This window comes from Herpailurus yagouaroundi, unplaced genomic scaffold (assembly GCF_014898765.1).
Source record: "Herpailurus yagouaroundi ecotype Mexico unplaced genomic scaffold, PumYag 198, whole genome shotgun sequence".
NCBI lineage: Eukaryota > Metazoa > Chordata > Mammalia > Carnivora > Felidae > Herpailurus > Herpailurus yagouaroundi.
Genome location: NW_024412429.1, coordinates 28,786,894 through 28,814,562, shown reverse-complemented (window position 1 = coordinate 28,814,562; position 27,669 = coordinate 28,786,894). Strand labels below are relative to the sequence as shown.

The window sequence follows — 27,669 nt, the reverse complement described above, 5'->3', positions numbered from 1 at the left end:
GTCTTGTGGCAATCTTGGGGTCAGTGGATGAAATGAGGGGTGACTGCAAAGACGGACCAGCTACGCAGTGTCCACCTTAGCTGCTGTATGCCTCTTCTCACCATCACCCACCTTCCTAGACCTCTCACGGGATCATCAGCCTTGGGTACTGTATGATTTCAAGGGCAGGGAAAATTCTTGATATTGGTCTGCAGAGCAACTTGGAAATGGAATTTACCAACAGGTGAAGTTTGCCAATCACTGTATAGACCTAAGAGATCTTTCCAGTGATTACATACGTTCCAACTGTGCCTGTCTCTGAAAGTAGAGACAGTATGTTCCAGCTGCACAGTATGTCTGGAATTAGTTTTACTCAAGGCAAAGTATACTGCTCCTGATTAATTTTTTATAGATAAAAAGCCCCAATCCAAGTATCTGGCAGAACTGGCTCATGGTTGCTTTCTGTCACCAATGGGGGGGGGGGTCAGAAAGGAGGAAGGCTTAGACAGGGGAATTGGGGCATTCCATGGGAATGCCCGATGGACCAGTCCCTGCCCACATCAGGCCCAGGAGGTAAGAGAGGCTAGCTATCACTGAAGTGGTGAAAGGGACTGAGGTCTTAGCTTTAAAAAATTTGACACTTTGGGGGCATTGGGGTCAAGCTCCCTCCCCCTGGATCACCCTCATTCTGTAGAGATCAATTTTGGTTGTTCAGTCTGGGCAACACCAAGCACTGAGTTTTGTAGTCAGTTCTGTTACTGTTTAGAGACAGAGGCCCACTTTCCTTTCAGGGGCATGTGGTCCCAACCAGCACGATAAAATAGACAAAAGAAAATCCACTGAAACAACGAAAAAATATCCTCTTCTCTTCTCCAAGTTCACTTATGTCCCTGGGTAAATGGCAGATAAGTAAAGGGAATCACAGAGTCTGGTGTAAGAATTTCCGTGGTTCCAATTCTAAAAGACTTGTCTAGACTTCATTCTAAATCAGCTCTTTAAGTCATAAGGTTGTTTTGTTGCTGTCATTGTTGTTGATTTTGGTTCTGGTTTTTTGATTTATTTGTTTTTTGCCTTGAAAACATTGGGTCTTCTGTTACAAAATACATTTCTGAATTTTTTCTTGAAAATCAAGATACCATACAAATTATTGAGACTAGCCTTAGAAGCAACTTGGAGATGGAATTTTCCAACTAGTGAAAGTTTGCCAATACCTGTATAGACTTAGATCTTTCCAGTGGATACATACCTTCCAACCATGCATGACAAATAGGTGCTATATTGGTGCTGCTCTACTTGTCTCTGAGAGCAGATGGCTACTCACCAGCTGCCCAGCTGTCCCATTAGATCTTCTGGCCCCCACTGCTCTCTTGTCCTAAAGACCAATACTTGCCCTTCTATATACCGACTGACATTACAGAAAAAAAAAAAGTCCTGAAGTTCAACAGAGCAAAACTGACATTTAAAAAAAAGGTATTTTAACTAGGAAACTAAAGGGATATCTGTATGTACCAAATCCCAGAGGAAGTTCTAGAGGGTCTGATAAAAAGCGCTTAAGCTATGGAGTAGATAGATGTGGTCTATTGACCTTATCAAATCACAACCTCTCAGATGTTCGCCTATAAGGTGAGTGACCATCTATTTCATGATAACCATGACTGCCTTGTGGCCAAGTGTGAGGGCTAAAGATACAGTGTGGACTGCAAATGTGGACTTGTACCGACTGAAGCCTGGACCTGCTGAGGGATGTGCCTGGAGAAATGACCATCCCTTCATCCAGTTTTATGGTTAGTTCTTGGTATTGGGCTGAGATTGTCTCTAGATCTGTGCTCAAATTCATTTTTTTCTGACCATATGGGAGAGCAATGAAACTAATTCTCTAGCTCCTATTCTGTCTCTTATTCTCTCCCTCCATGCAATTCTGGTAATTTTGAATCCACCTATTATTGTGTGCAATTGTGTATAACCCGAACCAATTACTGTATTGTTATCACGTTTAGGAGCAGTTTTCATGAGGAACTGTACAAATATTCTATGATATGTATCTCTTCACAAGAAAGACAACCTTAAACACACATACAAGACTGAGCCCAAAGTGGAGAAGGCAGCTTTTTGTTGCCTAACCTGAGCATTAGGCCAGACCTTTGCTCAGGGGGCGGTGGAGCTTCTGGAAGGTCACTGTTGGGTTTTCTTTGGCCCTATAATCTCCACTCACACCAGTCCCTCTTCCAAATAAACCTACCACCCACTGTATGCTTTCAGCTTCAAGCCAACTTCTCTACCTGGTCCCCAACCACCCTCCATACCCCCCCACTCAAACTGTCATTCATAACATCCTTGTGCAGAGAGAAGGCGATGGTGCCACCAGCAAGGACCCTTTGCCAGGAGGGTTGAGTGGTAACTGTGGTATAAATTGGAGTCAAAATTTCTTTTCACTTTGTTGCTGAAAGGTATTCACTTGATTTTGAGAATAAGGATGAATAATTTTAGGGTAATATTAAGAAACAAAACAAAACAAACACAGAAAAGAAACCTTTAATGTGAGTATGTATTAAATGAGGGAAATTGTATTGCATAGGATTCCTTTGGTATTTAGATGTTATTGTCAATATTAATCTAGATACTAATCCAGAGATCATGAGAAGTCTTTTTTTCAAATGCTATTTGTGTTTACATAGAATAGAAGTTGAAAGAAAATATTGGCTCATTAAGTGGAAATATTTTGTAACAGAAAATGAATGTCTGAAAAAGTACATTCATATAAAATAGGAAATCCATGGAAAATATTCATTCATGTAAAAGTTCCATTTATGTAAAAATTGGCATATCTATGTCAAGTGAACTGTCTCAATAGCGAGTGAAAAAGAATTGCTTCAAGATTGCTTTTATCTGTAGCACTCTCTTAAAAAAAATTAATCCAACTCCCTTTTGTTAAATGTCTACTATTACCTTGTCTCTTAAATGTTTATTCAGCTGTCTTAGAACAACGCAGGCTGTGGTTGGGATGTTACATTCAGAGACAAAGTTCCGCATTCAGAGAGGACTTTATTCTTTGCCTCCTCTTTAAATTCTAACGTTTTGAGCCATGTTGCTTAAATTAGTTTACCAGTAAAATGTAAAGGAGGAAAGAATGGGTAAACAAAGGGTTCCTCAAGGTGTAATTAACGGTGAACACCGCCTCAAGAAAATATAAGCACAGCTTTCAGTGAGATCCTCCAAACCTGAGCCATCCCGCTCTCAGAGAGTTTTTGATCTCCATGTTGTGGAGCACTCCAGAACCCTTCCATGTTGTGGAGCACTCCAGAACCCTTCAAGGGAGTTCCACACATTTCTCTTCACTTCTCCGACTTCTTTTGTCTAGCATGGGCTGGTACATTTCGGCCACTACACAGTAAGCAGTGTGAGGTGCCAGAACTCTGATTTCAACAACTCTGTGAGCTCCTTCATATACCTTTTGTTCCTGTGCATAAAGGGAAAAGTAAGATGACAAATGGCTTTCAGTTAGTCGCTGATTTGCTCTATTATTAAGAAGTTGTCCATGGTCTCGGTAGTGGTTGGATTATAGGGTTTCTTCCCAGACACATCCTCTTTCTCCAGAGTCCTAGTTCAGAGCCTGATAAAGGGACAGGTCATGGCTGTGTACATGCGACATAAGGGCTGTTGACTGGTTGACTCAATGGCCAGAATCCCTTTTCCAAGAATTTATGCTGTGCAGTGAGGAAAATGGAGGAGACTTGGAGACCACCGTAGACATGCAACATGTGGCCAGAGACACGGATCGGGATCCTTTAAGACTCTCTTCTCTATCCGTCCTTCCCTGTCCCTTCAAAGCCCGGCAGCACTTTATTTCCTGTTTCTTCCTGTCCCTAAGATCACTTGTTTATTGGGAGTTTTATTAAGCTCCTCCCTTCCCTCTCCCCTTTTCTATTTGAACCAGTTTGAGTGAGTTTCCGTTCCTTACAACCATAGGAACCTTGTCTTAGGTGGACACCAAAAAGGAACATTCAATTAACTATCAAACAAGATAAAGGCACATATGGTGGATTAAAATACTAGAACAAAATTGGCCTAAATATATAATGCTGTGATCCAAAAGCTACTTAAAAAGAGTGTATAAAATCCATAAAAATTAGTATTTGTGGTCATCAAATGGAATTAAATATTGTCAACACCAATCTTTAGATATGCACCAATCTTTAGATAGTCACTTTAATTTCTTCAGATTAACTAGGCAGGATGAAGTGGACACCAGCTGAGCAAAGGCACAAACACACACACACACACACACACACACACACACACACACACAAACATCTGATGGTGATGCCAGTCACAAATTGCTTATCAATGAGGGTGGAAGTGAGAAGGAATTGAAAAAAAAAAAAGGTAAAGAAAAGTAAAAGGAATTGAGTGGCAAAAGAATGGACATACTTTAGAGCTAAAATGTTACTTAAATGAATAAAAGAAAAATACCAAACTTACCTATTCACCTGAACTTACCTTTCCTATTGAATTGTTAATTATAAAGACTCGATATACTAGCTCATAGTAATTTTCTGTTGATACATTTTTTCCTTTTTGGTCTCTATATGGTAAACCTGGAGCATGAAGAATCACCAACAAAGATCCATTAACTTGAGTTATATTCATGACTGGAGGATCAATTTTCGCTGGAGAAAGAATGGGAAAATTTGACAAATCATTAAAATAACGTAATATTTCACATGGACACATTATACATAATAACAAGTCACTACTAAGTTCAGAGATCTGGTAAAAATCATTATGAAGAGATACTCTGACACCTAAAATATGCATGTCTGAGAATTCTCTTTAAAGATAATTTTTTATTTGCAAAGACTGGTACCTCCTGATTCAGCTTTGAGAGGACATTTATCAATCATTTCCCCAACTCATAGTGATTGTTTTGTAAAATGAGGTGTAAAAGGTTATTTGGGTGGAGATTTCAAATATTTTGTAGGTTCTTAAAGATGTGAAATTTCAAAGCAGCGTTAAAACCATTTGAAGACTTGTTGTTATAAAATTAATTCAACAGGGTTATGTTACGTACTATGGAAGAGCATGGCAAGGATCCAGAGAGAGAATTTTCGGTCCTTGCATTTTGATATGATTAACCAGATCATTATGAACTAGGAAAGAAAATTGGATAAATTAACACTTTAATTTTCTTCAGATTAACTAACGGCAATTCTAGGAAGAATTAATTCTATGATGGATTTGCTGTTGTCTTCCTTTTTGGTATTTGTTATATATTTTCAGTTTGTAAATTCATATCTTTCATAATTCTTGAAAATCAACCATTCTTGATAGATAAGAATGATGATAGCTAGACAGCTAGACAGCTAGACAGACAAGTGCATAAAGAGCTATATATGCTTTTCTTCTGGAATTTCAGTTCAACACCTCTTAGAATTTCTTACTTGATTCTCTATATATCTTAACTTTGGTTTTTCCATCTGTTTTCCTCAGCAGAGTATTCTGAATGGCTTTTTCAGACCTGTCTTCCAATCTACCAATTTGCTATTCAGCCATGTCTGAACTGGTCTTTAAGTCTCCAAATTAATTTTTTTTCATTTCAATGATTTTTTTTTTCATTTTGATGAGCTCTGGGTCTTTTTCAATCTATCTGGTCCTAAAAAATAATATTTTGCCTTTGATTATGCTTTTATTTTCTCTGTTATATCTTTAAACTTATTTATTTTGCTATATGCTTCCACTATTATAAGTACTTGAAGTGCTAGTAAGGTGGATGACTATTTCTTCCAAACTTGCTTATATTGATCTACTCCCTTGTGTTTTTGTTGTTGAGCACATGTTTAAAGTTGATACTTTCTTTTTTTGCTGCTTTGGTTTGGATTTTTTGATCTAATTTAACTTAATTTTTTTTTTAAATCGGGGGACAGTGAGAAATTCCCCACGAACAGAAATTGTGCAGCTGAGTTCCCCTGCTTGAGGAAATTGCAGGTGTCAGAAAGACCTGAGTGCTTTGGATGACCTCTGCCTTGAGAGAACCATGTGATCATGGTATCTCCTCTGCCATGTAAGTATGAATTTTTAAATTAAAAAAATTAATGTCTATTTATTTATTTTGAGAGAGAGAGAGAGAGAGAGAGCACAGCAGGGGAGGGGCAGAGAGAGAGACACACACACACAGAATCCGAAGCAGGCTCCAGGCTCTGAGCTGTCATCACAGAGCCCGATGTGGGGCTCGAACCCACAAACCATGAGATCATGACCTGAGCCAAAGTCGGACACTCAACCAACTAAGCCACCCAGACATCCCTGAATTTTTAAATTTTAAATAAACTTTCATTAGCCTATAAGATAGATACTGACAAATAAGTAAATCATATGGCTCAACAAATCTTTACAAATAAACGCTCCTGAATAGCCATCATCCAGATTAAGAAACGTTACTAGCACCCTAGAAACCTCCTTCATGTTTTCTCCAATTACTTAACCCCAGAAGACAACTACAATTGTACTGATTTCTATGACCGCATATATCAGTTTTTGAAATCATGCAATATACACTTTTTTGTGACTGGTTTCTTTCTCTCTCTATATATATATCTAGATCTAGGTCTATAGAGAGATATAGATATAGATAGATATAGGTATATAGATATATAGTTATATAGATATATAGATATAGTAATAGGTATGGATATAGATATAGGTAGATACAGACACAGATACTTAAATTATGGGCTGAATTGTGTCCCCTGCAAATTCATAGGATGAAGTCCTAAGCCCCCTGTACCTTGGAATATGACCCTGTTTGGAGACAGGGACTTGGAAGCGGTTAATTAAAGTAAAATGAAGCCATATTGACTTCATGGGTGGTATTGGTGGGCTTTACTCCAATATGACTGGTGTCCTTACAGGAAGACACAGACATGCGTGAGCACAGAGGGATGACTATGTGAGGACACAGAGAGAAAGCCAAGCCAAGGAAGAGAGGCCTTAGAAGAAACCAAACCTGCTGATACTTTGGTCTTGGACTTCTGGCTGAAGAACTGTGGGAAAACAAATTTTTGTTGTGTCACCCAGGGAATCTATGGTATTCCGTGACAGCCCTACCAAACTAACGTATATATTATGTAGTATATATATACTAATCAATATTGTTGCATGTATCAAGAGTTCATTCTTTTGATTGCTATGTAGTATTTTTTTTTAAATGTTGATTCATTTCTGAGTGACAGAGCATGAGCAGAGGAGGGGCAGAGAGAGAGGAAGACAGAGGATCCGAAGCAGGCTCTGTGCTGACAGCAGCAAGCCTGGTGTGGGGCTCAAACTCACGAACTGCGAGATCATGACCTGAGCTGAAGTCGGACAGTCAACTGACTGAGCCACCCAGGGGCCCCTATGTAGTATTTAATTATATGTATATCACAATTTATCTATTGACAGGCTTAGGTTGTTTTATGTAGGTTTAGTTTTTATAGATATTTGCATGCTTCAGGAGACCCACCAATTTATATTCCCTTTAGTGGCATATGAAAGTTCCCATTGTTCACATTCTAACATTTGGCATTATTATTTTTTAAAAAAATTAATTTGGGCTATTCTGGGAAGTGTGTTTCGTTGTGTTCATTGTGTTTTTAAGTTGCATTTCCCTGACGACTAATGGAGTTTCACGTGTTTATTGGCCATTTGGATGTCCTCTTCTGCGAACAGCTGTTCCAGTCTTTTGCCCATTTTTTTAAATTGGTTTCCTCGTCGTCTTCTAATTAATTCGTAAGAGTTCTTTGTACATTCTGAGCACAGTTCGTTGTCAAATATAGCACTGTGAATATCTTTCTGGGATTTGTGTTTTCATTATTTTAATGGTACGTTTTGATAAACAAAAGTTCTTAATTTTCGTGTAGTTCAATTTATCAGTTATTTCCTTCATCAGTAGCACTTTTTGGGGATCTGGCTATGCCAAAGCCATGAAAATATTCTCCCATGTTGTCTTACAGAATAGGAGGCAGCAAATATTCTCTGTAAAGGGCCAGATAATAAATACCTCAGGCTTTCAGGCCGCATATGTCTGTGGTAACTGCTCAACTTCGCCATGGCTTGCAGTGCAAAAACAGTCGCAGGCAAAATGTAAATGAATGGGTGTGACTGTGTTACAAAAAAACTTTATTTACAAAATTAGAAGCAGGCAATTTGGCTCACAAGCTGTAGTTGCTAAGTTTTATTGTTTTCGTCCAGCCAGACTCGGTTTTGTAAATGGATGACATAGGGGAACAAGACATTATTTTTCCAACTGATCTAATCTCGTTTAGACCATAGTGATGCCACTGAACTAAACTATGAACATAAATCAAATGATCGTATATGCGGGTTGTGTTGCTTCGCAACACTGTATGTGGTTTTGTGTCTGCAGGGTATCCCTGTGGCACCATCAGCCTGGTACAATCTCAAGATGGTGTTTTCTGAAACTCAAAAGTTCGATATATTTGAATCTCAAGCCTTTATGAATTTAGGAAACACCTGACTGCTGACAGAGTGGAGACAAAAACACACACCCTCCTTTGTTTCCTCTCTTTCTCAGAAGGGCTCTCCCTAGTCTGTTCTTTTATTTATAGGAGCTCTTCGAGGGTCTAAGATTTTATGAGGGTACTCGTTGTAACTCCCCACCTTGTGTAGACCTACAGCCTTGTCTCCTGCCCCAGGGGTGGGGGCCGTTACCACTTAGGGTCTAGTTCCCAAGTCTGGGAAAATGCCCTCAAGGACAGCAAGGCTTCCCTTTGTTTCCCCTCTGGTTTCCCCTCTGGTTCCAGTTACTTTGCTTTGGAGGCCCAGGAGATTTCCTTTATTTTCTTTTATGTTCTTCTGTAGAGTTAAAAAAAAAGGTTATGTTTTATCCAGACTTTCTAAGCATTTTAGAAGAGGACAGTTTCTACCATCACAAACCCCCACCCCATCCCATTTACTCTGAAACCAAAAGTTGTTAATTCACTTTTCAATTGTCGGAAATTTTGCCTAATTGTTTTGAAGGTGAAGGATTTCCCCCTTTTTTACACTTTAATTTTGTGAAGTGGTTGATATTTAATCCTGTTTGTGATTTCCTTGCTCCAAATTTGAGTGATCAAGTTACCGTAGACCCCTTGTCTGTCTCTTGCAAGGTGAGAAGAGTTACTGCTTTTTGTAGGCTAGTTTAATGTATGTTTAATGTTCTCCTGGATAAAAAACATATTTCTAACATTCTTGTCGCATATCTAACACCAAGAAAACAAAAACCAAAAAAAAAAAAAAAAAAAATCCAGTCCTCTTTTTAAAATGTGACTCAGAGTTTAGACTTACTTCAATTGATAGACATTAGTTAAAGATGAATAATGGCAAGGTTAAATACTACTGTGTATTTTCTTTCTCACTAATGTATTTATACATAAACTGATAATCCTTGCCCCTTCTGGCCCAAGCTGTTATTATTAAAGAATTTTCTTTTAATTATATGCATGCAGAACATGTCCTTTGAATGTATGTGTTCATTATCTTAAATTTTTATTGTTTAATGTGATATTTAACCTTAAATACAGGTGAAGTATATATTTCCAGTGTTGGCCTAGAATTCCAGTGAGCCCAGCTGCAGATATCACAGGAGCTCCTACTGTGTGGTCCATGATGCTGAGCTTTGTAACTGAGTGACCATTCTTGACCCATGCACTGAATTGTGATTTTGTTACAATGGACAATTTAAGATTACTTCATCTCCCAAGACCAATTCATTCGACTGCTCTCTCCTTGAAGCATTAGCCTCCCGGAGCATTCACAAATATAATGGACTCACTGGTTTCCTCCTACTTTGTACTCAGGCATCCTTTAAATACCTGGACTTATTCAACTCTCCTCAATACTTTCTGCCTAGACAATCCTATCAATGCCCATTGTACTACATGCAAATGACTCACAAGTGTGTGTCTAATAGAGTCCTGGATCTGTATAGCTATTTCCCTTAGATATCTGAAAAGCATGTTAAACTCAACATATTCGAAATTGACTTATGGTCTCCATTATTCTGCATCCCATCAAACTGGTCTTTTCCCATCGAGTGGCATCCAAAAATATCTCAGTGATTCATCCGGTTATGCAAGCCAGAAGCTTGGAAGTCATCTTTGACATTTACCTTCTTCCTTACTTCTTTATGCAACCCATCTCCAGGCCCTGCCAATTTTTCCTACCAAATGTCCCTTCAATGATAAATTTTCTATAGTCCTTTCCATTATTCTAATTTAAGCCAAATCCTGTCTCTTACAGGCCAGTACAGGAACTCACTAACTCACTTCCCTGTATCCAGTCTCTTTGTTTTCTGATCTGTACTTCCCAAATACAGCCAAATTGATCTTTCCGATACACAAATCTGATCACATCATCCCCTGATTAAAATCACTTTATATCTTTCTGGAGGATGCTATAACTTCTTAATGAGAAAATTCTCATTCCTGGTCTCTCTCTCCAGTCCCATCTTATTTCACAGCCCCTCTGCCTGCCCCTCATGACCATGCAGCTGTCTTTCAGTCTCTTGTACCTGTCAGGCTTCCTTCTGCTAGAGGGCCTTTGCCAATGCTATTCCCTTTGCCTGGACTTGTCCACCTTTTCTTATCTAGTTAACTTCTATTCATCTTTAGATACCAGCTCAAGTGTCATTTCCCCGGACATGCTTTTCCTGAAATCCCTGATCATGTCCCTCCTTGACTAGGCTCTCATAGCACTGTGGGTCTGTTTTGTGCCACCTGTCATTGGTATCATTTTATGTTTATTTGTATTATTATTTTATTAAAGTCTGTCTTCCCTGTTGAACAGGAATCTCTATGAAGAAAGAAACTTCTTTGTGTCTTCTGTGCTTGCTATTTTCTCCCCAGGACCTAGTACAATGCCCAGAACGTAGGAATTGCTTTATAAATACTTGCCGAAGGCATAAAGTCATTCAGCCATTACTGAATGATTTTTAAGTCATTCCATTAGAAACTCAGATCTATTCCAAAACTCCACAACTATTTTCAATTCAAGAAAATATGGCTTAAATAAGACTAAAATCATATTGAGCCTCAAATGCTGCTTTAACTTAAGTTTTTTTTTTTTTAATGTTGCATTGTCCCTAGATAGATACCAGGAGTCAGAACTCCTTAACCTAAAGCAACACCCTGTTGTTCAGAAATGGATCTCACATTAAGTCAGTGCATCCAGTTGATTCATTAGGCCTGTATCATAGACTCTAGGAACATGCTGTTCTATTATCCTTAACAACATGCTTTCAAAACATTTTTTTCAGAAAGCCTCAGGACCTGTGGCAGGAGAGGCAAACAAAGCTGGAGGTAAGGAAACAGGCAAGTGAGCAGGGCTCTTGCTGTCTCTTCAACAAGAGTACTCCAGTTTTGACTATGTGATGCACTGCTTTCTTACTCTTCTTCTTAAGTGGTCTTGGAAGAAGGTTTTTGTTGTTTTTTAGAGGTTTGTTCCTTCCTGGGGCAGTCATACAGAAAGAACACAAAACCTTCTTAATGCAACACTATCTCAATTTAGGTAGAATTGAGTCAAAACTTCAGCTCATCTCAGCCAACATCTTTGGCTAATCTTACCAACTAGCCTAACGGATCACACTCAAGAAAGCTTTGTTTGAGAAATAAATTTGAAGTTGACCCCATCTGTAGGTTTGAATATAGTAATTAAACTACTCTGCAAATTCCCCTCAGTGCTGTGTATCAGCCTAGTTGTGCAGTCTCCTTTCCTCCACCAGAGAATTGCTGAAGTGAATTGGGCTTCACTCTCAAGTTATTCCAAGAAATACTGTACTGGAGGCCATGGGTAGTTTACTCAATTGCCATTCTATTCTCTTACTGGTTGAAGATTTGCAAAACTAAAGATGTCTTTTTCTAAATTCAATTCCATCTAGCATTCTGGACATGATCTAATTAGTTTGGATTTAATTGGACATTACACTAGTTAAGGTCATTAGGGTGAGATTTGGAAGCAATGATGCTACCAGTTTTATGATAAATCTTTCATCCTTTCCCAGATGGTAATTGTGAATTGGAGAAAGGTAAGTATAGACTCTGGCCAGTAATGGGACCCTGGTTCTCAGTTGATGATAATTTCTGGGGACTCAGAATACCTCTTATAGTGCATTCTTATAGTGGTCAGGCAATGAAAGTAAATTTAATAAGATATACACCACAACTGACAGAATTCATTTCCATTCTGGTTTCCTGATCTGTGGCATGGGAGTTATGATGGGATGAAAGGCCAAGTGGAAGCCAATGGAATTTCTCTTTTGAACAAAATTTGTCCATCAAAAACACCTTGAAAAATGCCGGGGTAGTGAAATGTGTCACTTCTCCCACTTAAGTCATTTATTTGAATTGTACCCTCCTCTCCCCAAACCATGGATCTTAAATAATTAAAGAGATAATTGTACATGTACTCAGGTGACGACCATGGTGTAATTGCTATTCAGTTACAGTGTCTCTGTTCTGGAGCCAATCAATAGAGCTATTGTTTGGGGGAATTTTTTCCTCCTTTTGTCCAATAATTAGAAAGCATCAGAACAATTTCTTTTCACTTGGCTTTCATTGTCATCTGGATCTTTATCACATACAGTCTACAGAGTCTTTGATATTTTTACCACGGGATATCATGACACTGATTGGACTTGGTATGCCTAGAGTTCTAGGCACTACAGATGCTTGAGTAAGAAACATGTTATAGAAACATGTTGGAGTAAGAAACACGTTGGAGCTATATTTCCTCTGGGGTTTGTTGAGACATTTCCTCTCAAGTGAAAGACAAGCTATTTCACTTTGCATCCCCTACTGCTAAGAAAGGTTCACTGGGTTTGTTGGGCCTCTATGCATTTTGTAGGAAACACATACCGTATTTAGATGTGCTATCCATTTGCAAAGTAACCCATAAGATTTTCAGCTTTGAGAAGGACCCAGACTAAATGACAGACTTCTCAACTAGTTCATGTTGCAAACAAGCTACTCTACCACTTGTCTTTTATGATCCAGAAAATCCAACAATCTTCAAAGTATCTGTAACAGATCAGGATGCTATTTAGAGACTGTGGCAATTCTAAGTCCCTGGATGTTTTGGAACAAAGTCATACCCACTTTAGGAAACAACTATGTTTCTTTTGAAAAAAGCTCCAGATTTCCTTGTTCCTGAACCCTTATAGAAAATGAATGCTTGAATCAAGGGATATCAAGGAGCCATGTGGTCTGAGTTTCCTATCACAAACTGGATGTCCTCTGATACAGAAACTTATAAAATGCACAAAAACATGCCAACAGTAAGTGGAAACAGATTATAGGAGTCTAGCCTCTAGCAGGTCTTAACATCAAATTAATTCACAAAAGTAGGTGGTTTATCCTTTCAGCACAACTACACATACTGTCTTATCACTTCTTCCTCCTTTATAGTTATGGCATCTTGAGGAGTCCCCTATGACTAGTTAAGAAGAAAAAAAAGAAGCCTGTTTCCCAGAAGGTTCTGCATGACATGATGGCACTGGCCAGAAGTGGACTGCTACAACATTATATACACTCAGTTGGTGGCAGGAGGTCTGGGTAAGAGGTATATGGAGGGACCCTGAAGCAAATATTTCTGTGTCCATGTGAATGCAAAGCAAAATACACCTACCAAAAGGAAGCTTTCAAAAATCTAGGTGGATATGAAATTGCAAGGGACCCAGAATAGCCAAAATAATCTTGGAAAAAAGAAGAACAAAGTAGGAGGGCTCACACTTTTCAATTGCAAAGTCTGTTCCCAAGCAATAGTAATTAAGGCAGTGTGGTACTGGCACAAGGATAGGTGTATAGATCATTGGAATCAAAGTGAGAACTTAAAAATAAACCCACAGGTCTATGATTAACTTTTTTTCACCAAGAGCACCAAGACCATTTGGAGGGAAAAGAATAGTCTTTTCAACAAATGACACTAGAACAACTGGATAGCCATTTATAAAAGAAGGAAGGTGGACCTTTACCTCACACCATATATAAAAATGAACTCGATGGAAAAAGATCAAAATGTAAGAGCTAAATCTATAAAACTCTTTTAAAAACTTCAGATAAACCTCCACAGCCTTAGATTTGGCAAGAGATTCGTACATATTGAACCAAAAGCACAAGCAACAGGGAAAAAATAGATTGACTTCATAAAAATTAAAAAAAATTTGTGTTTCAAATCACTCCACCAAGAAAGTGGAAAGACAAACCATAGAATGGGAGAAAATATTTGAAAATCGTATATCTGACTAAGGACTGGTATCCATAATATATTAAGAGCTCTTACAACTCAATAATAAAAAGACAATCTAATTTAATAATGAGCAAAGGAGCTAAATAGCTAATTCTCCAAGAGACGTTTGCAAACAGCCAATATGTACATGAAGAGATACTCAACACCATTAATCATCAGGGCAATGCAAATCAAAACCACACGAGATACCACTTCATACCCACTAGGACAGCTATAATCAAAAGGTTAGGTAAGTGTTGCTAAGGACGTGAAGAAATCATAACCCTCATACACCGCTGATGGGAATGTAAAATGGTGCAGCTGCTTTGGAAAACAGTCTGGCAGTTCCTCAAAGGATTAAACCTAAAGTCACTATGAGGTCTAGGGATTCTACTCCTACGTATACACCTACAAGAAATAAAATCATTTGTTTACACACAAACTTGACACGAGTGTTCATAGAAACACTATCATAGCCAAAATGGAAAAACAATTCAGATGTCTATCAGCTGAGCAAACTGTGGCATATTCATATACTAGAACATTATTCAGCCACAAAAAGAAGTGAAGTGCTGATACACGCTACAACATGAATGAACCTTAAAAACATTATGCTAGGTGAAAGTGGCCTATCATGAAAGACCACATATTATATGATTCCACTCACGTGAATTGTCCAGAACTGAGAACTCTATAGATGTAGAAAGTAGATTAGTCATTGCCTTGGGCTAAGGGACTGGAGAAATGAGAGAATAGGATGGTGATAGCCGAAGAGTGGGGCGTCTCTTTGTGAGGTGATGAAAATGTTCTAAAATGGACTATAGGTGATGGTTGTAATGTCTGTGAATACACTAAAAACCGCTGAATTGTACACATGATATAGGGAAGGTAAGGGGTGCCAATTATATCTCAACAAAGTTGTTTTAAAAACTCCAGGTGGAGGCAGTGAAAACTTATTTCCCCAGTGTCTCATACTTGCTCCATAGGCTCATGAGCAAAATGGTTGTGTGAAAGGAACGGAGACTTTATATAGATTTAACAACATGGACTTCCCTTTTCAAAGCTGGATTGACACCACTGAATAGAAGAGGACCAGTGCTGAACCCCTAGTATAGTTCACTTTATATAGTAGATATATATATATTTTTTTTATCCCTTCCAACAGGGAGGGGAAAAGAGACAGGGGAATAGACACTTTTATGATTATAGATTTGTCTTCTCTGCATCAACGCTTTAATCAGCAGCCCCCCTGACCACCCACCATGAATGTAATGGATGCCTTATTCATGAGCATAGTACCTGATGAGACGTTGTTTATGACGGAAGAACTAAGTCAATGTGGAAGAGGTGAAGTCACTCTCATACCCACAGGAGTATTTGACCTTCTGATAAATCCCATCACTTCAAAACCCCTGGTTTTATGGGAAGGTAAAGTGGCTAATTGAAAACTCAGTTTGAGAGCACCTTGTGAAGTTGAACATGAACTGGTATATGCTCTAATCTTGTGACCAATATATGGTGCTATTTCTTTCGTAGACAGCACTCATCAGTCTAGGATATAAGAAGTGGAAATGGGAGGGGCAATTCTTGCTGTGAAACATGATGAGCAACTCATGAAATGGCTTGTTTCCAATACACTTGATTAGAACAAAAATGGTTTCAAAAAATTGGAAATTGAGACCTCTTCCTGACTGTTTGGAGCTCTTTATGCCATTTAAGCAACACGGAGAAAATGAGATCCTGTGTTGTCTAGGGCAATTGGTTCTGACTCTCCAGGGGAAGCAGAGTTGCTATATACACAACAGGGTCAGGTAGAAGTCTGCTTAGTGTCCCCTGGGATGCCTCTTAGAACTCCTACTTTCAGTGATAAAAATTAATGTAAAATTATGTTCAACTAATATGGTAAAGATTAAAAAGACTTAAACTCCTCAAGAGTGAAGAGCTGAGGTGCTACCTGGAAAGAAAGCAAATGTTGAGTTAATAATGAGAAAAGTTATAAATATTAACTACAGCTACATGACTAGTCGCAGTTTTAAGGACTGTTGTAGATATCCATATTTTCTTTCTTGTTTTGTTATGCATGTTTTTGTACATGTAAATTAAGCGCTTTCCTTTTACTCTTTCCCTTTTGTTCACTATTTTATATAAGGTCGGTTGGTCATGGTTTCTTATAACTTATATTTTAGGTTATATTATTCTAGGACTATGACTGAGAAAAAGAGTATATGTCATTCAGGAATGGATACAAGAACAAGCTTTTGGTCTTCCCTTTGGGGAGATGACTAAAAGTCTTAATTTTGTCAACAGAGAATCTTTCTGAAGAGTATTTTCAAGAACTTATTCCCCATGCTCAGAAAAGGACTGGACTTCTTTCTTAATGTCTAAAACTACTTTTTTGTCCTAACAGGTAACAATTGGGTAGCAGGCTAGACTATGAGCTCTACAGTCAGATGCCATAGAATGTGAATCCTGACTTGGGTTGTACAGGCCATGAGACCTGGCCACCTACTGGAGCCTCTGTGCCTTGGTTTTGTGGGCTATAAAATAAAGATAGTAAAAGCCATCTTTGGGGGTTGTTCTGAGAATTAGATCAAATGAGATGATGGTGTAGACCTCAGCAAAGCACAGGGCCTGCTCTATGGGGCTCCTTGGGGTCAGGAAGAGCAAATGTAAAGGAACTCCATGGAACTCACTTTCCCACCAGGGAATGAAGCGCTGCGTCATGGTCCAGCCTGAGCGGATCCCAGCTGAGATGGTCCTCACCCTTCCATAGTAAGGTTCCTGTATATCTGATGTTTCATTGGTAAGGTCACAAAAGGATTCGAGAATACCCCAACAGTCCTCTTTATTTTTCCATTGTCTCTGTCCATACCTATAGAAGGAAAAGACAAAAATCTGAGGGTTTTTTTTTCTTCCCATTGAAGGAGTCATCCATTTTTTTCAGTCTATGAATATTTTAAATGGGTTGAGATTTGTCCTCAACATCAGCACCCCTGTGAAAGCTTATGGCTACTCTCATCAAGTATCTTTTACAAATATTTTATTCTTATTAATCCAAGTGTTATCTTGCTGAAAGAAAAACTCCACACAGACACCTTCTGTATCCATAGCAAAGGGGTTTCAGGGTTTTTAATACTTGGTGAAGTTATTCTTCTAGTATATGAACCAACTTCCACTTTTGAGTACTAGCTTCCCACATCCTTAATGCTTCTGAGGTTTCAACCCTGTGGTTTTCTTCACTTCTCATCAGCCTGCTGTTGAGTAACGTGGCTGATTCTGAGAAGTCGCTACCACTTTTTATCTCAGGTGTTGCTTACCCAACACATCTGGTCACTATTTTTGTTGAAAATGGGGCAGGGGTTAATAGTGAGGAAATCCTGTAATTAGCAACTAGGTGTGAAGGAGGGGAGCCCATGATAGAAAGGTCTGAGTCAAAGAAACAGGTTGACTCAGCCCAGGACTATGGGACGATGTAACAGCAACAGGGAAGATTAAAGCTTCCCTTCCTTTTCCGTCACAAATCAGAAAAGACACAGGAAGACGATGGTGGAAACAGAGTGGAAATTAGAAGCTGGGGTGAAAGTCTTCCCAAAATGTTTGTGGAAAGACTTGAAATCTAGCTTTCTGGCCATATAATGGCCTCTATACTCTGTAAACTATATAATGGCAACAGTGGCATTTTATCAAAGGACACCATTACAGCAAAACCAGTGACATAAATTGAATACAGTTTGATGTCTTTCAATTGTTATTTATTGTTGAGATATTGTCTTTGCTAGCTACATTTAGTTGTTGTGGTTGGCTTCTCTTCTAACGTGGTAGCTCATTTCTTGCCCTATCCCAAATGGGATGTATATTAACAGTAGACCCACATGGATGGAATAGTACCATGTGCTTTCACCAGGTGAAAGATCTCAAAAATATAAATCTGCATTGTGCTCTTGAAAATACGATATAGAGAAGAATGGATCCAGGCATTCTGAGTCTCATACAAGTTTGGGAGTATTCTTTAAGAAAAAAAAAACATGCGGCGCCTGGGTGGCGCAGTCGGTTAAGCGTCCGACATCAGCCAGGTCACGATCTCGCGGTCAGTGAGTTCGAGCCCCGCGTCGGGCTCTGGGCTGATGGCTCGGAGCCTGGAGCCTGTTTCCGATTCTGTGTCTCCCTCTCTCTCTGCCCCTCCCCCGTTCACGCTCTGTCTCTCTCTGTCCCAAAAATAAATAAAAAACGTTGAAAAAAAATTAAAAAAAAAAAAAAGAAAAGAAAACATTACAAATATAAAATTCTCCCATGGGATCTTAAAGTTTAATCTTCATTAGTTTCATGGTAAAACAACTTCTAATCCAATTTTAACACTGGACCATAAACAGGCCCTATTTATACCGCCTAAGGGGGAAGTATAAAAAAAATCCCTATATTCTATATGCTGGAGTATCTCCAACTATGCACAAATCTGTTTTTAGAATGGAACAGTTTTTATTGGAAAGATGCATAAATTTTACAGCTGCTACACAAAATATGTTGAGAAAAGCAGCAGTATTTAGAGACTGAGAAACTTCTGGAAATAGTTCTTAAGAGGTTAGCAAGAGGTTAATTAATGGGAAGATCTGACCTCAAGCCTACCCCCATGCTCGAGAGACATGGAATAAAAATTATGGAATAAAAAGTGTGATGTTGGTCCACAGCTACATCTGATGTTCTGAATTTCTAAGAAAAAACTCATGGGAGCGAAAGTGCAATATCTCCTGTCTCAGTATCTCTCATCCAGCATCTTAAACTGTGAAAGAGAAGGAGGAGGCTCGGAAAACCCCAAGAAGTGTATGAGTGGGAAAACCCGCCATTTGCAAATCAGGAGCTTGTGTGTCCAAGGCCTGGATCCAGGGAAGGAATTGATTGCATCTGATGGTTTTTTTGTTTTAATTTTTTTTTAACTTTATTTATTTTTGAGAGAGAGAGAGAGAGAGAGAGAGAGAGAGAGAGAGAGTGAGCAGGGGAGGAGCAGAGAGAGAGGGAGACACAGAATCCGAAGCAGGCTCCAGGCTCCGAGCTGTCAGCACAGAGCCCGACACGGGGCTCGAACTCGCGAACTGTGAGATCATGACCTGAGCTGAAGCCAACCGACCTGAGCCACCCAGGCGCCCCTATTGTATCTGAGTTTTGATAACGATCCACCAGAAACATCCTGAAGAGCCCAGAGAGGAGCATGCAGCCACACGCTCTGGTTTGTGTTCGTGCTTACAGGAGCCATTCGTTTCTGAAAAGAATTTTCTAAATTTTCAAAAATGGCTTTTCAATTACAAAATATATTGTGTACACTCATGTCCATGTGTCCCACAGCTTGTTCACCAATTATCAATAGCATCAAGTTAGTTGAGTGCCTACTATGAGCTAAACAATGTGCTTCCAACATTCACTAGATAAATATGTATTGAGAGGCCTCTATGTGCCGGGCTCCATCGTGAAGCCAAAGGCTTGGCCTGTAAGATCTTGGCGCTGGGTCTCCGAGGGATGAAGCATCTCCCCAACAGACTCACATCATCATGCATTTTGTGTCCCCAAGGAGACGCGGCACTCCTGTCCCCACCTCTGCTTCTCAACCTCTCTGAAACTGAGAAAAAGATCCTAACGCTCCACTGCATTCTCGAACATGAAATTCTAGTGACCATCTCCATCAGCTGGAGGAAACGCTAATTACTTACATTTTATACTGTACGAAATAGATACTGCTGTTGCTGGTACAAGCCCTCCCAGGCTGCCAGTGCAAAATGTTGTGGAAATTTCGAGACTGAAAATGTACTCGCTGAGGCATCAGGGATTCATGGGCTGACTGGGTTTCTGGAATAAAAAGAGAAGGAAAAACATTGAACACGGATGCAGGCACGATTGTTATTAGCACTACTTTTCAGTGTAATACCGGCATCAGGATCTCCTAAAATAGTTGCTGTAAGTGCAGATGGTGGAGGTGAAACCTAGAAGCCGACATTTTGGACCTTGAATGCGACGATTTTTATGCACACTAAAGTTTCAGAAAAACTGTGTTCCTGACTACACAAACGTAAGGGATATCCTCCTACCCCATTCCCAAGCTCCAGAGGAAGTAAATGGCAGCGAAGAAAATATTGTCCTCAAGTCCTTCCATGATGGCAAAGGAATATAATGACCAAGATGAAAAGCGCTACACCAAGGCCACTCACCCACCTTCCTTATTATTTTATTTTATTTTATTTTATTTTATTTATTTTTTAAATATCATTTATTGTCAAATTGGCTACCATACAATGTGTAAAGTGTGTTCTTGGTTTTTGGGGTAGATTCCCATGGTTCATCACTTACATACAACACCCAGTGCTCATCCCAACAAGTACCCTCCTCAATGCCCATCACCCATTTTCCCCTCTCCCCCACACTCCCATCCACCCTCGGTTTGTTCTCTGTATTTAAGAGTCTCTTATGGTTTGCCTCCCTCTCTCTCCATTTGTAACTATTTTTCCCCTTCCTTTCTCCCATTGGAACCAAACCTTCCCCCTTCTGTTAAGTTTCTCAAGATCCACATATGAGTGAAAACATATGGTACCTGTCTTTCTCTGACTGATTTATTTCACTTAGCATAATACTCTTCAGTCCCATCCATGCTGCTGCAAATGGCATGATTTCATTCTTTCTCATTGCCAAGTAGTATTCCATTGTATATATAAACCACATCTTCTTTATCCATTCATCAGTTGATGGACATTTGGGCTCTTTCCATAATTTGGCTATTGTTGAAAGTGCTGCTAGAAACATTGGGATACATGTGCCCCTATGAATCAGCACTCCTGCATCCTTGGGATAAATTCCCAGTAGTGTTATTGCTGGGTTGTAAGATAGTTCTATTTTCAATTTTTTGAGGAACCTCCACATTGTTTTCCAGAGCAGGTGCACCAGTTTGCATTCCCACCAGCAGTGCAAGGGGTTCCCATTTCTCCACATCCTCTCCAGCATCTGTTGTTTCCAGAATTGTTAATTTTAGCCACTCTGACCCATGTGAGATAGTATCTCAGTGTGGTTTGATTTGTATTTCCCTGATGAGGAGTGACGTTGAGCATCTTTTCATGTGTCTGTTGGTCATCTGGATGTCTTCTTTGGAAAAGTGTCTATTCATATCTTCTGCCCATTTCTTCACTGGATTATTTGTTTTTCAGGTGTTGAGTTTGGTAAGTTCTTTATAGATTTTGGATACTAACCCTTTATCCGATACGTCATTTGCAAATACCTTTTCTCATTCTGTCGGTTGCCTTTTAGTTTTGCTGATTATTTCCTTCACCGTGCAGAAACTTTTTATCTTGATGAGATCCCATTAGTTCATTTTTGCCTTTAATTCCCTTGACTTCCGAGATATGTCGAGCAAAAAATTACTGTGGCTGAGGTCAAAGAGGTTGTTGCCTGCTTTCTCCTCTAGGGTTTTGATAGTTTCCTGTTTCACATTTAGGTCTTTCATCCATTTTGAGTTTATTTTTGTGTATGGTGTAAGAAAGTGGCCCAGTTTCATTCTTCTGCATGTTGCTGTCCAGTTCTCCCAGCACCATTTGCTAAAAAGACTGTGTTTTTTTTTCCCCCACTAGATACTCTTTCCTGCTTTGTCAAAGATTAATTGTCCATACATTTGTGGGTACAATTCTGGGTTCTCTATTCTATTCCATTGGTCTACGTGTCTGTTTTTGTGCCAATATCATACTGTCTTGATGATTACAGCTTTGTAGTAGAGGTTAAAGTCTGGGATTCTGATGCCTCCTGTTTTGGTTTTCTTTTTCAATTTTACTTTGGCTATTTGGGGTCTTTTGTGGTTCCATACAAATTTTAGGATTGTTTGTTCTAGGTTTGAGAAGAATGCCGGTGCAATTTTGATTGGGATTGCATTGAATATGTAGATTGCTTTGGGTAGTATTGACATTTTAACAATATTTATTCTCCCAATCCACGAGCATGGAATGTGTTTCCATTTCTTTGTGTCTTCTTCAATTTCCTTCACAAATTTTCTATAGTATTCAGCATACAGATCTTTTACATCTTTGGTTAGGCTTATTCCTAGGTATTTTATGATTCTTGGTGCAATTGTAAATGGGATCGATTTCTTGATTTCTCTTTCTGTTGCTTCATTATTGGTGTATAGAAATGCAATTGATTTCTGTACATGGATTTTGTACCCTGTGACTTTGCTGAATTCATGTATCAGTTCCAACAGCCTTTTGGTGGAGTCTTTCGGGTTTTCCATGTAGAGTATCATGCTGTCTGCGAAAAGTGAAAGTTTGACTTCTTCTTTGTCCATTTTGATGCCTTTTATTTCCTTTTGTTGCCTGATTGCTGATGCTAGAACTTCCAACACTATGTTAAACAACAGTGGTGAGACTGGACATCCCTGTCGTGTTCCTGATCTTAAGGGGAAAGCTCTCAGTTTTTCCCCATTGAGGATGATATTAGCTGTGGGCTTTTCATCTATGGCTTTTATGATGTTTAAGCATGTTCCTTCTATCCTGACTTTCTTAAGGGTTTTTTTTAAAGGAATCACCCACCTTCCTAGGAGCCATTATGTTACGGCTACACTGAGACAAAATCTGGCCTGGGACCATTTTTGACTCTAGGAACTCAGCCCAGAACTCAGTTTCTCCTTTCTCAGGTTCTTTCTCAGTCTCTGCGTCTTGCCTCATCGGCCTCTAACCTCTACCAGGTGACCTGGCTTTATTTCAGGTAGATGAGCCTTTGCCGCCCCAGTCCTAAATGGCTGCACTTATCAGTTTGCATCTTGGCTCCAAGAACCCAAGCATAATTGCTCAGATGAACCTGTCCGTGCTATCAAGGGAGACTGCCCAAGACCCTGTTGTGTTCTGAAAAGAGTCTCGGCAATAATTGTGGCAGGAGAGGGGATAATTGTGTATTGGCGTGGCTTGTGCTTTCCTCCACAACTGATTGAATGAGTGACCCAATCTCATCTGCATTCAGTCCTATGGAAGCAAGGGATCTTGACAAAATTTTGTTCTAGAGTCTGCAGGAAACTAGAATATGTCACTAAAATATGCCTCTTTGACATAAAAAATATTGTGAGCTGAAGGCAATTAAGAAGCAGCAAACACAGGAAAACTCTCTCCCTTGTCTGCCTAAAGGCAAGATACAAATTCTCTTTTTACTGGAGACGGACTTATCAGCCCAGAACGGCACCATGGGAGTCTGCAAACAAACCTTCTTCCATTAATTTCCTCCCATATATTTCCCTTACCACAGTCTGCCGCCTTTGGAAGCCTACAACTGCTTTCCTGTGTCCTGTCATATCCCTGCAAAGGTATTGTTCTTCGTCAAAGATGCTAGATAAGCTGAAAGGCTATTGAGTTACTCTTTGCTTATGTTCCTCCCTCGTGATGGGCGCTGCACACGTTAATAAGCAATTTGTTTTTCTCTTGTTAATCTGTCTTTTCATTAAGGAGTCCCAGCTCAAAGCCTAAGATGGGCAGACTTGAAGTTTTGCCTCCCAACAAGTGCAAATTTTCTGATCAGGGATAGGAAGTCCAGCAGAAGGAGAGGACGTCGGGAAATATATCCTGCTTTTTTCCCTGGGTACATCTTCCACCCCTCACCCCTCCAGGGTGGCCTCCTGACTCCTGCTTCCCCCTGCTTTGTGTGGTCCCGCCTGAGGATCCCTGCACTGGCCCTTGCTCGCCCCGCATGCGTCGTTTCTTTACCTCCTTCAAGTGTTTGCTCAAAAATCACTGAGATGTCAGAACATACTTCTGAGCCCTGAGCCCCTGATCTCAGCTCTGAACATTTAAGATTTGTTACAGTCTAATAAAGGAGGCTGTTTCCTTACGTATTTGTTTTTACCAACCAAATACTGTTATTTGGATTGTTTGCTTTTATTTTTCTTTTTTGGAACTCCTCCAGTGCATCAAATGCTGGTGTGTTCATGGTAAGAGTCTACGGCCAGCGTTGATTTTTCTCACGGGCATCACTACCGGATCAATCCTGTAGAGCACATAAGCATTCCAGAAGTCTCAGGACACGATGCACACAATTTCCTAGAGGCTGCGCCTAGGGCTGATCTGCCACCCCGAGGAGTGTCGGCTCAATGCACTTTATGTCCTCCGTCTCTGGATTTCTTTTCTCACTTTTACACCACCACCTCCGCCACCACCAACAATAATAGCAAATCTCAGTGCCGGCACCGAGCGCTTGTACCTGCATTAACTCACGTAACCTGCCCAGCCCTTCTCTGAGAGAGGTACTCTTGCGGTCTCCCTCTTCCAGACAAAATCAGTGAGGCTGATTTTGTACCCAAGCATCTGGCTACAGGGCCTGCCTGTCACCCACCACAGAAACCAAAAGCAGAGCCTCCCTCAGGAGGCAGAAGTTAATGGTGGGGGAAGAAAAAAACACTGCACTGAGAGCCTGAGGATATTCTTTCCCCTCCTCTTTCCCTCCTCCTCCTTCTGGCTGGCATTCACTGATCACTGGACATGTATGAACATCAAACGTTTATCAGGCACCGTGCTGGAAGCTTGATGTCTCATTTCGTATTCACAACCACCTAATAAGGTAGGCATTTTTAATACATGTTACAGATGGGGAAGCTGAGGCTTAAAGACTTTGTGGATCTTGCCCAAAGTTACAGGCCTGGTAACATGTAGAGCCAGAATCATTTTGGTAGTGCTTGAATTCCTGCCATATTTGGCTAAACAAGCCCTTGCTATTGCCGCAGACCAAAGGTGCACTGTACTCAAATCCACACCTTTCTGAAAGAAGAGGAATTGAATTGTTTTTGTGTTACCAGCCACTGAGTATAGTCTTAGAACAGTTACTTGAACCATTTACACTGAGAGGGACCTGTTAACTAGGGGGGTTTAATGGCCTTGATCAGAGGCGTCTTGGGGTAAGATGTTCTCTGCTCTTGAAAAGTCCTCTGTGAAAACCAACAGCAAATTCTTACACGTAGCTTATGGTCTCTATTCTGTGCCAGGCACTGTTCTAAGCACTCAGTATATGTTAACTGATTTATTCCTCCCAGTGACTTACAGTCCCCTTTCTACAGATGAGGACGTTGAGGCACAAGGGGGCCAAGTCAATTGCCCCAGGTTTTCTAGATGGTAAACGACAGAGCTGGGATCCAGACTCGGGCAGTCTGGCTTAGGGGGCTGCTCATAATCACCATGCCACAGTGTCCCTTGAAGGCAAGGGAAGCGCTAAGGAGACAGAGAGGTGGGTGTCCCTGTGTCCTGGGTGAAGTTTCTTGAATGCCTCCTCTTTGGTAGCTACTTATTAAGGCCGCATGGCGTTAGTCAGGCTGCAGACAGAAGTTGACCCCCTGTCTGTTCTGATCATTTCACGACAGAAGAAAGCTGACATTTTTACAAAGCCCAGAGAAGCACCAGTGCCGTTTCTAACAGTCCCTTGAGCAGACTCAGAAGACAAAGCCGTGAACAATTAAAAAGAAATGAAGCACTTACCCACTACACCAGTCAGGAGGAAACTGATGAGGAGGCCTAGAAAGCAATGTTTAGGCGTCATGGTTGCAATGTGACCGGTCAGACAACCAGTGCTGCCCTCAATGAGAGCACAGCTCTGGACAGAAGAGGAAACTGTAGAATCCTCATGCCGGACATCCCCTCGTGGGTTTAAGCGGTTCCTTGAAGGAACTACAATTTCATTTTTTAAATACATTAAAATTACTTATTATTTTGGGGTTCTTATAAAAGAATAAAAAACCACCAAAAGATAGGTGCGCTAAGTCACTTCAGTGTGGCAGCTTGTTTTTGTTGGGACTGGGACTTAGTTAGCTTTGAAAAGCCAGAACACTGAGGATTGGCCGAATGGAGGGCAGGGTGGGGCAGAAATTGTGCAAGGCACTCAAAGGTGAGGGAACAAAACAAGTCCTGCGCCTTCAGGGAATCTAGCCTCGGGAGGCAGAGAAGCTGCCTGCCAGTCACCAGGACTTGGCTGGCAGAGTGATTCCCGAGAATTGAACGTGGCAGGTGTAGCTATCTGGGCTCCTGGCAGTGGTTTGAGCTGGTCGGGTCTCTGGGAGATTCTTCCTTTTCCTCCCTTCTTGGAAGCTCTCTGACTAGCCTCCCTGGTACCTCACACCCTCCATACCCTCTGGCTCTCCACAGGGCTCCCTGCCCTACTGGTCAGTCTTCCCAGTCCGTGATGGCCTTGGGCCCCACTCAACTCATGCTCTTTCTTTTCCATGCCCACCCTCCATTTCCAGCAAGCTGATAAAGATTTCGAGCTGTCAGACTACATGTACCCTTAAAAGGTTGAGTGTGGAGAACAATCGTTCTGAGCTGCATTCTGTCTTTTTCCATATCTTCTTTGAAATCTGATCGAACTAGGTCATCTGTTCTTTGCCTATGATTCATTACACTCATTTTTCTCACCTATCTTTCTAACCGCATGGTTTTAGAGGCACCGGAATTATACTGAAAGCACACGAAGAAAATCATCTTTTTTTTCTTTTTTTAATTAGGATTTTTAGGTCAAAAGAGGAAATATCTTCTTAGTCTCTTTTAAGTTCTTGGAAGAACAGCCTCTTTTTTTTTTAATTTTTTTTCAACGTTTTTTATTTATTTTTGGGACAGAGAGAGACAGACCATGAATGGGGGAGGGGCAGAGAGAGAGGGAGACACAGAATCGGAAACAGGCTCCAGGCTCCGAGCCATCAGCCCAGAGCCCGATGCAGGGCTCGAACTCACGGACCGCGAGATCGTGACCTGGCTGAAGTTGGACGCCCAACCGACTGCGCCACCCAGGCGCCCCGAAGAACAGCCTCTTGAGTGACTACTAGGGAGGGTTGCGAAGCAGTTCTCATTCATTCAATAAATTGAACAAAGATTTGCTGCCTTATCACGTGCCAGGAATTATTCTCAGCAGCAAGGGTGTAGCAGCAATTCAGATAGACATTACCCCTGCCTTCCAAATCCTACTCAAAGGGGAGTAGACGTAGCTGCCAGCAGTGTGGAGGGGTTTGTGAAGATATGCCGGATTTCCCAGCACCTCCGTGCTGTGTCCCACTTCTGAAGCAGACCCCTTATCTCCTCCATGTGGAATTTCCATTGCTTGTAAGCAAACCGAGGCTTTCAAAGAAGAAACATGCAACCAACCTCAGGCCCCCTTTGCACCGTCTTGCTGCTCCTTGTCACAACTCCAGGGCTCTCAGCAGTACCTACTTACTCACCCACGTTACCCAGCAAGCTCTAGACTTCGCATTAACCTTGGTTTCTAAGTAGGGGGGGCGGGGCGAAAACCTGTGTTTGCACTCCTGATGTTCAATACCTTCAACACCAATTAGCTCTTGTTTGGAAACAACCCAATCGTTCCAAATTCTAGCTAAGAAAACAAGAAACTATTTTATTTTATTTATTTTTTTTTTAATTTTTTTTTCAACGTTTTTATTTATTTTTGGGACAGAGAGAGACA

The 27,669-nt window shown here is 40.4% G+C and overlaps 1 protein-coding gene and 1 pseudogene across 1 annotated transcript; both read right to left on the bottom strand.

The window, feature by feature from the left end:
- Positions 1-3,263: 3,263 nt before the first annotated feature.
- Positions 3,264-26,005, bottom strand: IL22RA2 (interleukin 22 receptor subunit alpha 2). Its single transcript, XM_040449069.1, has 5 exons — positions 25,701-26,005; positions 19,932-20,067; positions 16,926-17,104; positions 4,477-4,646; positions 3,264-3,436 (listed from the first exon to the last, which is right to left on the bottom strand). The coding sequence occupies exons 1-5, from the start codon at positions 25,912-25,914 to the stop codon at positions 3,287-3,289; spliced, it is 849 nt and encodes a 282-aa protein (XP_040305003.1). The 5' UTR covers positions 25,915-26,005; the 3' UTR covers positions 3,264-3,286.
- LOC121013525 (uncharacterized) lies at positions 5,892-6,045 on the bottom strand (annotated as a pseudogene).
- Positions 26,006-27,669: the final 1,664 nt, after the last annotated feature.

Excerpts from the sequence above, each read along its gene's own strand:
- IL22RA2 (XM_040449069.1), bottom strand. The coding sequence starts at position 25,914 with ATGTATTTAAAAAATGAAATTGTAGTTCCTTCAAGGAACCGCTTAAAC. Across the intron at positions 20,068-25,700 it reads CCTCCTGACTGGTGTAGTGG|AAACCCAGTCAGCCCATGAA; the intron begins GTAAGTGCTTCA and ends TTTTTATTCCAG. Across the intron at positions 4,647-16,925 it reads CTTCATTCCCTGGTGGGAAA|CGAAAATTGATCCTCCAGTC; the intron begins GTGAGTTCCATG and ends TTCTTTCTCCAG.